The sequence below is a fragment of the Oryzias latipes genome, chromosome 20, assembly GCF_002234675.1.
Source record: "Oryzias latipes chromosome 20, ASM223467v1".
Taxonomy (NCBI): Eukaryota; Metazoa; Chordata; class Actinopteri; order Beloniformes; family Adrianichthyidae; genus Oryzias; species Oryzias latipes.
The window spans coordinates 16,685,066-16,698,066 of record NC_019878.2 but is presented as its reverse complement, the minus strand read 5'-3'; the positions used below and the strand labels follow the sequence as shown (position 1 = coordinate 16,698,066).

Sequence of the window (13,001 nt, the reverse complement as noted above, 5' to 3'; positions counted from 1 at the left end):
TCAAATAATGGAGCTGCTTCTCCTAGACGTTCATCCGACTGACATTTCCTGACCACAGTCTGCTTGGATGATGGAGGAAATCAGACCTGTTTGCTGAAGCTAAATACGACAGCCTAATTATGAGGGTTCATGCACAGGGTGCGGACATGAGTGTAACCAGGTCACTGGATTATTTACTGGGAAAAATAGCCAAGTCTTTTTCTACCCAGGAGGTTTTGCATACATTAAACGTGTTGTGATTGCTCCAGACTTAACATTGACTGCAGGATGTAATTTGGCAGGAACAGAGGGAAGATACATTTCACAAAGTTAGCCAGGCAGACATCCACAAAACAAGCACAGGCTTTCCTGGTTTGGGATGATGTTACCTGAGGAACAGCTGGAAGGCTTGCATTTAATGTACTCACGGGACGTGTCAACAGCCACTCTGCTGCAAAGACTTGCGTGTTTTTGTTTTTTCAGGATGCACACAGGTGCTTTGTCTCAAATCCTGAAGGCTTTTTGGCTCGTATGCTAAGTCTGCATCAAGCATGAAGCATTTTGGGACAAATAAAGATGTGGTCGAAGAGGCATGATGTTAATAATCTTTCTAACCATGCCTCCTAGAGCTCCCAACATTTTTCCTTCAGTTCATAGTTGAGCTTTATCTCCTCCACAGTGATTTGCTGATTTGTCAGCGAGTGCATCAGCAGACGCGTCTTCAAGAATGTGAAAAGCTCTCGTGAACTCTGCTGCCTCACACGCAGATCCGATTCCTGCCGGTTTGGAGCTGGACTATGTGCTCCTTTCTGTGAATCAAAAGAACGGCTGATGCTTTCCGTGCAGTTCCCTCACCGGTTATGTGATATGCTCCAGGGTTTAATACCCCCAATTTGACCTTTCAGAACTACCTCAGAGACGTGAAATTACTGAGTGACAGCAGTGTTGTTTGCTTTTTTTCATCATCCAAGGAGTGACAACAACTTTTCACTCCCCTCTGACTGAAATCAAGGATACCACATCAAAGCCGGTGTTGGCTGTTTCCTCTGCAGGGTAATGCAGAAATCAAGAAAAGGGAAATGACTTGTTCTGTGCCCTGTGGTTGTCATCATTCTGTCTTTGGATTATATTGTGCACAGACAACTGTTAGTTCAAGTCGTTTTATCTTCATAGTGACTGGTCAAATGAACATGAGAGCAAAACACCAGAACCTGCTGCATAAACAACAGTCATGATGTAAGACTTTTTTGCTCTCTGTTAAATGGAACTGCATCTCCCCACCTGCAGGAACTGCTGGATTTGTACCTCATTCCCACATCTTTCTGATCTTCAGTATTTTTAGAGAAGCAAAGGGAAAGACGTAATACTCAGGACATACTACTCAGCTTTTTAAAGGCCCACTCCGATAAAAATTGTGTTTTGGTGTTTTTAACATGTTCTTGCGGCATTTTTCTGACAATGGAAGACGTGTATTAAGACGATTAAGTCCAAAATTGCATTTATTTAAATTGTTGTGAATCAGGAGCAGACAAAAAAAATGCAGTTCTTAAAATTATTGTATTTGTTACGTAGAAAATATATTGGGTGTGCCGTTAGCTCCCTTCTCCGTTCTATTCTGATGCATCCACTTGTAGACGACTAAATTCATTTATGTCTTTGTTTTCCTCGTCTGAGCTGGCATCTGGCGCAAAACTGTACAGCTCTAATACTGTTTGCCCTTTTTATTCCACTGGTAATGTTAGCTTGGTGATATGAGGGGCTGTCAGCTAGAAGGAGAGCTCAGCAATGGGTGACGGGTAGGGGAGCGGGGTTGCTCCACATCAGCAGACTCGCCAAAAACCTGAAGCCAGATTTTTATTGAACCATTGCTGCTTTGTAGAAACTTTGTCCTAGAAAATCTGTATTTTTTTTTTTATTTTGAGTAAAAAATTGGATAATTCAAAGATGATCGGAGTTGGACTTTAATCATTGTTGAATTTCTGTGAGTGTTTTTAGCGGGTTTTCAAAAAATGTTCACGTTCACTGCCTTTAACTCTGAAATTATTAAATATTCGATTGTGATTTTTTATTTTTCGACAGTTCTTTAATGTCTTTTGTTCTGTGGATAAAATTGATTAGATTTTTATAATGGGTTCATTTGCAATGGTGGATGTAAAAGATGGTTTTCATTGTTCTGCCTTATAAAATCACTTCAGTGCTCCTGTCTGCCATCTAAACACAACCAAAGAAAAAAGACCCAGACTTGTTCCCATAAAGACTTCCATAGAGCTTTTACATTGAAGTCCAAAAGATTCAGTGTTGGGTTGGGGAGAGAAATTCCACAGGATAACATCATGAACATACATATTTACTATTTGGGTTAAAATCCCACAATCCATCAGTTTCATGATACATGTACATGTTGTGTTTTGCAGAAAGATTCTGAGAAAGAAGGATGACTCCTTGAGTACTCAGCACACCAACAGCCTCCCGAAGTACCAGAAGGTCATAGAAACCTGCCAGCTGGCTGAACTGCAGACACCATGTGAACAACCAGGACAGGTAAAGCAAGAGGAGTGAAACAACTCAAACAAGAGTCCACCACCCTCAGAATTAGTTGTACCACAAAAATTGGTGAACAATAATTTGTCCCTGTTGAAGTGACCTTCATGCTGCCTGTTGGAGAGTTCTGCAGAGCCACAAGTGAAGCAGCCATGTACAAGTGCATCGTTTGGTTTATAATGGGTCTCTTTTGCACAGTTTTTTGCTCCATTAAATTTCGGGTACTTTCCTTTTCATCTGTGCCCATTAATTTTCTGGCAGACTAACAGCCAGATGGTACAGTATACGGCCTTGGAGCAGACAGGCCGGAGAAATACAAATTGCTACAAATTTCAGGTAGTGTTAAATGACAGACAGAGTTTCTAAGGGTCTGACTAATGCCGTCCAGATCCGTTTTATGACCGCATGATTGTGTGTATGTAGCAATCACTAGTTATAGACAGAAAGGGAGCAGCTTTGGTTCAACTAAGAAGTGTGTGGTGCACTTGGAAGTGTGAGTCCAGTGTTTCCTGCACGATCTAACTTCCAGTTTGAAAATACGCTGATGATGGACTGTACAATGTGACTTTCTTGCTTGATTATTTGTTCTGCCTCATACAGAATAAAACCAGGAACCGTCCTATAAAGTCAATTTTTAAACTTTCATTGATGGTTGCAAAACACACTCAAATAAACAAGCATTGTAGATTTTATTATGAATCTGGGCAAACCTTTCGTCCCTTGTTCTGCGGCAGCAGTTCTGCTGTGTAACCGGTTCAGCTGATCTTAACGGGTTAAAGCTCTCAGAGTAGGGTGGACAAAGGAAAATGATCAAGAAAGACTGCGATTGATTTCATTCTTTAGTCACAATACGCGTCTTTTCCTTGCATCTTGTTCAGTGCTCACATGACTGCTCTGCGGGGCCTGAAAGCTCCTCCAGAAGAAACACGATCTGACCTACAAGTCTTTGTCTGGACCCTAGTTCCCAGGCTTAGTTCTGTTCGTCTACACCCCGCTCCAACAGCATATCTGTTCACTTTATGCTGAAATGGAAGAGGAAATGTATTTCACGAATGCAAGTTGGTGACCTGGTGCAGAATGTCCACAGTGAGAGCTTTGCAGCTTTAGTTTACAGTTGCATCTGTTGGATAAGTATTTATAGTTATTCTCCATGTTTATTGTGTTGCAGAAATGGCACTGTGTTGAAGAAATTGCAGGAAAATTAAGGATACAAAAGTGTAAAGATGGTTCCAAAGAAGGCACCGGTAAGAGAACCCGCAGCCTGAAGCCTGGCAGCAGTCATGACAACAGAGAGAAGGTCTGTGACTGCGAGGACACTTTGTACAAACCATCCAGGATGGATCGTCGCTCCCACAGACAATTATCTTCCTCGGCAGGCCAGCGTGAGTGTCCCCACCCCATTTCTTCTTTAAAGATGACACATCATTTATACAACACTGCTTTGGAGTGTTGGTGTTTAAGAGGGCTTTAGTTCATCATTTCATTTCATGCCAGATTCTTCGTCTGGCTTTAATTTATTTAGAAAGTAGACATCTTTGTCTCATGTGTCAACACCACACTGAAAAACAGAAGTCTGTTCCAACTCTGTTTGAAAACAGGCTAAAGCAGATTCTTGTAAATAACAAAATTAAAGAAAAGAAAAGCAAACATCCCTCTACATGTGGTGGACGGGGTTGTTTTCTGAATGTTTTCGATGCCCTCTAGTGTAGCGTAGACAAACTGCAGCTGTATCGCCGTGGCCTCAAGCAAAATCAAGTAAACATAGAAAAAGATGATGTGTGAAGCTGATGCATTTGGTGAAGCTTGACTTCAGTTTTTTGTTTTGTTACAGGTTACCGTCCCCGGTTTGTTCACACACGGCATGCCAGGTCCCTCTCTGTGGAGTTCGAGGGTCAGATTTATGACATCGACCTGCAAGCGGATGACCTGACATCTGTCCGCCGCCGGATTATCTCCAAACGCCACTACAACCCTGAAGACCCAGACTACGATGTGGGGTCCGACGACGGCTCAGAGGAAATGCTGGCGGATGACACAAATGCAGTGGGATACCCCAACTCTGTCAAAGTCACCCACAAGTAAGAAATTACTTCATGGTTATATTTTTTAGGGTTTTTAGTTCAGTTTGTCAAGTTTTGTGGGGTATTTTTCAGATGCTACATCTTGATGAATGACAGTGTTCACTGTGAGAGAGAAATCTACCAATCTTCCAAAGCCTGGAAAGATCATAAGAGCTATGTGGATCAGGAGGTAAGCATCAGAGTGTGTTCAGATTCTAGTTGTTTTTAAAGGCTCACTCCAATGAAAATTTTCCTCATGGAGGCGGACATATTTAAAGAAAATTAAAACTGTGTTTCTGAGTTATTCTTTATTCAAATCATGGTGAATCAGAATGTTTTACTCGCCTTTTTTTTTGCACTCCTAATGTTAGGTTGGGATCTTGAAGGGCTGTAAGCTAGCAGAAGAGTGTGTAAACAAAGGAATGATCTAAACTGTTGGCAGGCTTACACTGCTCCAACTGTCATGCCCACAACTCAGAGCAGAATTTCTAATGTACCACTGCCAGAAAGACCACTGGGAATGCTTTTAAAATAGATTAAAAGATCATTTGGACTGGGACGTTAAGTAAAATAAGTGTTTTTTCAGATTGAGGCACTTCAGGACAAAATCAAGAACCTTCGAGAGGTCAAAGGCCACTTGAAGAGGATACGTCCAGACAAGTGTGACTGTGGAAAAGGGTAAGCTTCCACTTACATCTCATTTTTGTTTAAAAAAATCTTTCAGTCTCTAAAGTTAAAAGATATTCCAATGGTAAATACTTCAAAATTAAGTTTTTAATTGTGTTGGACATTAAAGACCTGGTTGGTTTTCTTAACTTCTCTTTTTTTCTCATGAAATCAGTTACTACAGTAAAGGACTCAGAAAGAGCAATGACAGACTGAAGAGCCGGCCTGATCAGCTCCACCCATTCAAGTGAGTTTCTCCTAAATTCTGGCTCTCTAACGCAGTGTTTTTCAACCTTTTTTCTCGGCACACTTTAACCTTGACAAAAATCCTGCGGCACACCGGCATCCAAAAATGTAAAAGAAAAAAAAAAGGAGAAACTCATTTTCTGTATTGAACTACAGCTCCTCTGCAATCTCACATGCATTTTTGTGATAATTGTGGCAGAAAAAGCTGGAAGTTGCAGCTGTTTTTATTAAAAGATGTAATAAAAGTTAAGTTAGAAGATTTAAAAACTGTTTGATGTGTGTTTGTTGTGGTTTCAAGACGTTTAACAAGGAAGACTCGTTGTGCACTGAGTCACTTTAACCCAATGCATCATGGGAGATGTAGAGCAACCAGCCGCAGAACGCAGACAGACTAGCGTTTCTGAGCTTCATTGTTTTGTTCACATGTTCCACGGTCTGATACCGGATTCTGTGGAAAGCTGCACCGCTAAAGACGAGCTTTAGCTGGTCTTTTTGTTGGAACTAAGCGACTTTATGAGCAGAAACGGAACAGGGAAGTGAAGACTTGAACCACTTCTGATTGGTCAGACTTATGACGTGTAATTAAGCCTCCAAGAATGATTGGTGGAGACAGTTAAAGGCGCGGGACTTTTCTGTAAACAGCTGACGCTACGGCTAAATCGCGGTACCGTCATTCTTATCAAAATGTCTTTAATAGAATCAAATAAACACAAAGAAAAAAGTATTTTACGATCTTTCATATTCCTTACTACTCAGTGTTTTTATCAGGGCCTGTTTGGATGAACACAGAGCTGATAACCTGGAGATGGAAAATGTTTTTAGATCAGTTAATGAGGGCAATTTCCCACGGCACACCTGACCATTTTCCACGGCACACTAGTGAGCACACTGGTTGAAAAACACTGCTCTAACGATTTCATCTGCAGCTGATTACTGGGAACTGTTCAGCCATGACCGTACAAGTGTGACTTCAGACGGGATGGTGAACAGGCAGTAAAGTGTTGGCTTAGCCTCAGGCTGCATGTGATCCAGAACACTTGATTGAATGTTTTTGTTCCCTGAGTGAAAGTTAAATGTCAAAGGAGAAATTTGGTTGTGGATCTGTTTTATTTTTATGTGGAAGCGACGGTTTGTAGTTAATTAAGTCGGAGTGGCTGCTCCCAGAGGTGGTAGTCATCCAGAAGAAGCTGGGTGTAGTAATTGCTTAAACATAAAAGTAAACATTCTGTCATAATCTGACGTGGATGAGGCTTTCTGGAAGTTCCCCCCGTCGTCATCCATCTTTGTGGTTGCTGGCACCAAAGAGGCTTGGGGATGAGGTCATATTTGCTTCCTACTTCATGTTGGCAGGGAGACCGTTCAGGAAAGCGACGGGAAAGCCCAGTTATACAACGAAATCCGGAGGAGGAAGAAGGAGAGGAAGGAGAAGAAACGACAGAGGAAAGGAGACGACTGCAGCCTGCCTGGCCTCACCTGCTTCACACATAACAACGACCACTGGCAGACCCCCCCCTTCTGGACATGTGTGTACTTTTCATGTAACCCTTGTGCTATCCTAGGCACTTTAACATTGGGAGTTGGGTCATCTAGACCCACTAGACGGTGCGCTGAACCTTTTTTCTTCAATAATTTGTTAACCTCACTGGTGTCCATGGATTACATTCAATCTTTCCTCCTTTATCCACCTTTGTCATGGTAGAGAGAACACGTTAATGTAAGGGTGGGGTCATCTAAGATGGCACTTAATCATTCACTATTATGTCAGTTTTGGTCTCTATAAAGACTGCTTTCATAATGTTTACACCGTTTCAGCTGATTTGCTCACTTTCATGTCTGCATGAAAAGATCCAAACCAACAGCAATGACTGTTTATTTTTCTCTAGTGGGTGGATTCTGTGCATGCACCAGTTCCAACAACAACACCTACTGGTGCCTGAGAACAATCAACGAGACCCACAACACGCTCTTCTGCGAGTTTTCCACAGGATTCTTGGAGTACTTTGACCTCAACAGCGACCCCTATCAGGTGAGTGCAGGACTGTGCTGCATATTCTTGTTTTTCTAGATAAGGTGTTTGTCAAATTTTTGTTTGCATGCAATGATCTCAGAGGTTTTCCTAAAGCTGTTGAGAAATTTCCTTTTTGCAAAAAATGTATTTTGTTGAAATAAACAATGCAACATTCATCTAACATTTCTCAGGTTAACATGATAATGTGAAGGAGTTTTAACCCCATGATGCCTAATGATGTAAATATATATCAAACAAACAAAGATAAAAAACCAAAAGTGATTGTTTTGCATTGCTGGAAATAAAACCAGGCAGCAAGGTGTTAAGCTAAAGCCTTATCATTCCAACTTAAATGATAATTTCACTTCTTATGTTAAAATTCATAATTTCTCCACTACAAAACAACAATAAGTCCAAAATAAGGCTATTTAAAATGGACTTCAAGTCTCTCTCCAATCATCTTTTGATCTATTTTAAAACCGTTCCCAGTGATATTTTCACTATGATTACACCATTTTTAGCCAAACTAAAAAAATCTGGGTTGTTTCTGCAGAGTGGGAGTAGTTGATTAAAAATTTGATGCAGAGTACCCCCCCCCCCCCTTCCCTCTCTGTTGCTGAGAGCTTAGAGCGGGGAGCTTGTGGCTGTCCAGTGTATTTTCTAAGTCACAAATAAGCTCTTTTTCAAACTGCATTTTTTTTGTCTGGTTCTGATTCACAACAATTTGAAGAAATACCCAGAAAAGCCTGCATCATCATAAAAATGACATAAGAACATGTTAAAAACATCAAAAACATGACTCATCGGAGTGGGTCTTTTAAGGTTTATACTTTGGATGGTCATTCTAATTGAGTTGTTATTTATAGGGGGATGTGGGGTTTCATGTACACTGTTGTTATTTTCAAATGAAGGTTTTTTTTGTTGCGATTTGTCATTTGTTTAGCTGGCCAACACAGTATACGCTGTGGATCGGGACGTCCTGAACACGCTGCACGCTCAGCTTATGGAGATGAGGAGCTGTCAGGGGCACAAGCAGTGTAACCCCCGCCCCAAAGGTGCAGATGCAGGTAAAAGCTCTGTCCTTGGTCATGTAATCTTAGCTGAACAGTGGGAAGATTTTGCAATGAAGTCTTATCTTTTTTACAATCAGTAACTGAAATAAACTGTATTCCCTTTCTTTTTATAATCACTGATGGATAATTACAAATTATAATATTTTCTCACTAACCTTGGATAGAAATGTTATGCTTGACTCTTTTGCTGTGAGTGCGTTTCAGAGCGGGTCTTGGTGGACATGCCTGCATGCTGCATGTGTTTGTGGGACAATCCTGGTAGTGTCAGGTGGAGGGCATCACATCCGTGGGTGACATTTCCTTCTTTTCAGCGACTGACCTCTCTTTCAGCTCCCGATCCGCTGGAGTGTTTGTCTCCCTCACTTTAAAACAGCTCTAGTTCCCAGCTGCAGTTGGTGGCCTGTGTGTGGTGTGAACTGCCATTTGTGACCTGAGAAAAAAGGCCTCATGTCTGCAATTACCAGCTGGACAGAGTGGAGCACTGGAGCAGCCAAGCTGCGCCAAAAAAAGGGGGGAAAAAATTGAATGTGTTTCAGAGCTGGCATGCTGGAGCTGTCAAAAGCTCGCCAGCCCACGTCACCAACAGCCTAAAATCAGTTATTTAGACTTATTTAGGCTGACCTCCTACGGATGAAATAGCACCTCTGTCAGCAAGAGAAAGTACTATTGCGGTTTCATTAAACCATTTTTTTTTTACAGAAATGGTTTATTAAACGGTAATATTCTACAGAAACGGATAGAGGTACATCTTTTTATGAAGTGTGACATAATCCTTCCAAACATCCAACTGGATAACCTCTCATTTTGCCTTGAAGGGGGAAACCTGCTGAACTTTCCACCATTTGAAGTGCTTCACTCTCCTCTACTTTTCCAACCCCCCACCCCTCCTCATTTTATCCCATAATTGCATTTCTCCTATAGCAGCAGTGCATCGCCGACTGATCCATTTATTTCCTCTCACATTCCCTGGAATCAAAGCATTAACAATCGATTGCTTTTATTTTTTCCAATCAGGAGGTAAAGATGGAGGAAGCTATGAGCCACACAGGTATCCACCGAGTTTTGTTCCTCTTCAGTGGCTTTTTCTTTAACACCTGCATGGGCCAAATTGCCTCATTCCCACTAATCCATCCATCCATGGAATGCTGACGCTTAATCTGTGGCTGCATGATGGGAAAACTCTAAGAATTCATCGCTATTTTCCCCCACTTTTTTCCCTCTTATTCCACCTCTGGGCACACAGTCTTTATCTAAGGAATGTTTGCAGCTACTTGAACACGTAATCAGCTGGTAGAGGACGTTCCCTCCCACACTAGTTCCCACCTCTGCCTCAGCGTGCAGCATTTGTACTGAAGGGAAGGTTAAAGCACAGAAAATTATGCTGCATGTTGGAGGCCAGCATAAACATCAATGATAGTGCATGATGCTGTATCATCCAGTCATACATCACTGCAGATAAATCTTAAGGAATAGCTTGACATTTGGGGGAGGAAAAAAAAAAAACTTTGTAAGAAAACGAGAATTAGCTTGTCTGGCATCCAAGAATCACAGCTGAACCACGTCTAAAAAATGTAATAAATTCTTTATTAAATCCATAGAGAACCCGATAACAAGCAGCAGTTTGGAGTCACGGACTGCAGTTTTATGACTTTTTTTTTTAAACTTAGGTTAGCAGATTTTTTTAAGAACGTCTTTTTAACAGAGCCAGACTAACTCATGCAACGTTTAAAATAAAGTAACACCCAAAAGATAAAACTATTCCTTAAGTGCAACACTTTCCATTTAATTCCAGCTATGTCCACAGTCATTCTCATACATTATCATTGCTAATGTTTCATTCATTCGAGCTCCCATAATCCCTCATGGTTGTTAATAGAAGGTGGAGCCGAACGTTTTTTTTTTTTTATTCTTTATTTACTTTTGAACTTCTGGCACCTGCTTACCAGGCGACAGCAGCATCGAAAGTGGTCAAAGAGGAGACCGAGCCTCTCCTTCCTGTGAGTTCCTCCACATTAACAAACTCTCTGTAGCTGCAGTCCATAGTTTCCATGGGAAGCAAAGCTGCTGAGTCAGCATCTCTCAGTTGTACTTACAAACATCAATTTGAGTCCTTTAAAGTCTTTTGGTTTTTATTTTATGTCTTTTTCCTGACAATCAGTTTGATTTCTTTAAAATCTTTGGGGTGCAGGGTGCAAATCTTTCTGATTTTTTTTTTTTTATCTTTCATTTTGTTAAAACCCTTTTTTTTCTTCTGTTCTTTTTTTTCCAGGTTACCTGACCTTACATTTCCTTTCAGAACAGGCCTGCCATTAACCAAGCAAACATAAAGGCTCTGTGCAGCTTAGCGCTCTAGGCTCTTATGATGATCATGAAATGTGTCTCTTTTCAGTCTATCTTTCTAATGTAAATTGGCACAAAGGCAGCATGTTTGCAATACTTATGGCTTTAGCTCGTTGTGAGAGCTGTGTTTATCTACTGCTGCTTTGACGTGTGTGTATGTGTGTGCGTGCTGCAGAGTTGGAAGCTGGGCCAGACTGCATGCTGCTTGAATAAACTTGAAAAAAGCTACTCGTTCTTTCAACTCTGGATCCCTTAAGTCTTGTGCTTCTTTCCTTCAGCAGCGCACAGCCAGCATGGGCAGGACGACAGGGTTAAGCTGCCCAACTTGACAGACGAGGAGGTGAACTGGCAGGAACTGGAGGATTTGTACAGCATCAACGAAAGCCTGTATGAGCACAGGCCCGACTACAACCCCAGCCCAGACAACTGGGCCAACTTCCAGAAGGACGCAGATAAAATGTTTGCCCTGCTACACGCTTTGAACAAATTCAACCAAACCTGGAAGCTTGACGACTCCACCCTGCCAGAGCTGGGCTCTGGGGCCGGGGGTGGGAGCCTTGAAGAGGGCAGCGGAGAAGAGTCCGCCTCCAGCAGTGACGCTGGGCCAGGAATGGCAACAGAAACTGGTCTCGCCACCCCCGCCCCCAGCAGACACCAGTCAGAACCCCCACTACCAGAGCAGAGGCTGGAAACAGATGGAAATGACCTTCCTGAGAAATCTGTGAACAGACTCGGGGGGGCATTTATCCCTCTGGTGACGGTGCCTTCATCGGGCTCGAGCAGAGAAGTCATCCTCCGCAGTGGTGTGTGGGTGCAGCAGCTGGAAGACTTGGACGGAGGAATGTTCAGCGGAAACGGACCGACGGAGCTGGAGACCCAGCACGACAGCCTGCTGCGTACCCACAACAGCCTGCGAGCCCAGTCAGAACCCGGCTCAGTCCAGGGGGGGTCCGCCAGCCCTCAAATCCACAGCCTGGACCCGGAAGAAGAGGAGGACATTTTCAAGGCCCAAGGCTTTCTTCCATTCTCCTCACAGACTCTGAGGCCAAAGGTGCAGGCCCACACCCCCACTCCCACACAGACCAGCCCCTCCAGAGGTGTCAGGGTGGAGCTTGAAGCCCCACCTCAGTCAGCTCTGTCATTCGACTTGAACTATGAGGGCAGTGGCTCTCTGCCCTCCCATCAGACTCTGTGAGGCAGCCAGCTTCTGGTCACCATGGTGACAATAGACACTAACAGTCAAATTTGCGGTGATGAGCGACTTCACTTCAGTCAAACTTGCATAATGAACATCAAATTTATTTTTTTAATTGATGGCTACATTTATTAGTAAACGGTGTTCTTGATGTTTTTTTTTTTGTTGTTAAATATATATATTTAGAAAAGGAAAAGCCTTCATGCAGCCAAACTTAAGGCTTCGCAATAAAACAAACTATTTCTATGACAAAAAATGAGCTCAACAGTGATGTTTGTAATGGAAACCAAGAACTGCAAACTGCTTGTGTATAAACTGGTGAAAAATCCTTAATGCACTTTGGAGCTTTCCAATATTCTGATCCTTCTACTGGTCTGGAGAGTCTGTTACGACTTTAGGACAAGGATTATAATTTAAAAAGATAACAAAAAATGTTTCAACATCTAATGAGGTTTAAGCAAGAAAGTGGAACATTTGATCTGAATTACTTCTTTCATTTTGAGCACATTTTTCCCTCTACTTTCCAACAGCTCTGACTTTAGTCTGCCTCAGTTCTCTGGCTTTTATTTTGAAATTTATATCACTGAATAATCACAAGGAAGTTTCAGGAATTCAAAAAAAGTCAAATCTGATATTTTTTTTTCGACTATCAAGTGCCATCTTATTCAGATCAGAGGTGAAAGTTGAACAGCATTACTAATAAGGGGCACAGGCAGTTTTGGATTAAGAATAAATGTGTTGCAGAGACTGCCTAAAGCTCCAAAATCTTATAAAACTTGCCTGGCACCGTCTCCTGGCTTTAAGTGTGTGGCTTCCTTTTCAACAGTGTGGACAAAAGGGTCTCGCTTCAAGAAATAAAACCTGTCGGCCTTGTCCAATCACGTCTCCATCAG

General features: G+C 42.1%; 1 protein-coding gene across 9 annotated transcripts in view; it reads left to right on the top strand.

Moving 5' to 3' along the window:
- sulf1 (sulfatase 1) overlaps nt 1–12,986 on the top strand; it is a 54,025-nt gene extending 41,039 nt beyond the window's left edge. For 4 of the 9 annotated variants that reach the window (XM_020712655.2, XM_011488892.1, XM_011488891.3 and 1 more), the window contains 10 exons: nt 2,394–2,520; nt 3,689–3,902; nt 4,352–4,598; nt 4,674–4,770; nt 5,167–5,258; nt 5,422–5,493; nt 6,843–7,015; nt 7,376–7,518; nt 8,444–8,567; nt 11,192–12,986. In XM_020712655.2, the coding sequence (XP_020568314.1) occupies nt 2,394–2,520; nt 3,689–3,902; nt 4,352–4,598; nt 4,674–4,770; nt 5,167–5,258; nt 5,422–5,493; nt 6,843–7,015; nt 7,376–7,518; nt 8,444–8,567; nt 11,192–12,108 (2,206 nt within the window). In that variant the 3' untranslated portion in view covers nt 12,109–12,986. Of the gene's footprint in view, nt 1–2,393; nt 2,521–3,688; nt 3,903–4,351; nt 4,599–4,673; nt 4,771–5,166; nt 5,259–5,421; nt 5,494–6,842; nt 7,016–7,375; nt 7,519–8,443; nt 8,568–9,587; nt 9,622–10,519; nt 10,571–11,191 lie in introns of all 9 variants that reach the window. The other 5 variants (XM_023950454.1, XM_023950453.1, XM_020712656.2 and 2 more) reach the window with 5 other exon arrangements.
- The last annotated feature ends 15 nt before the right edge of the window (nt 12,987–13,001 follow it).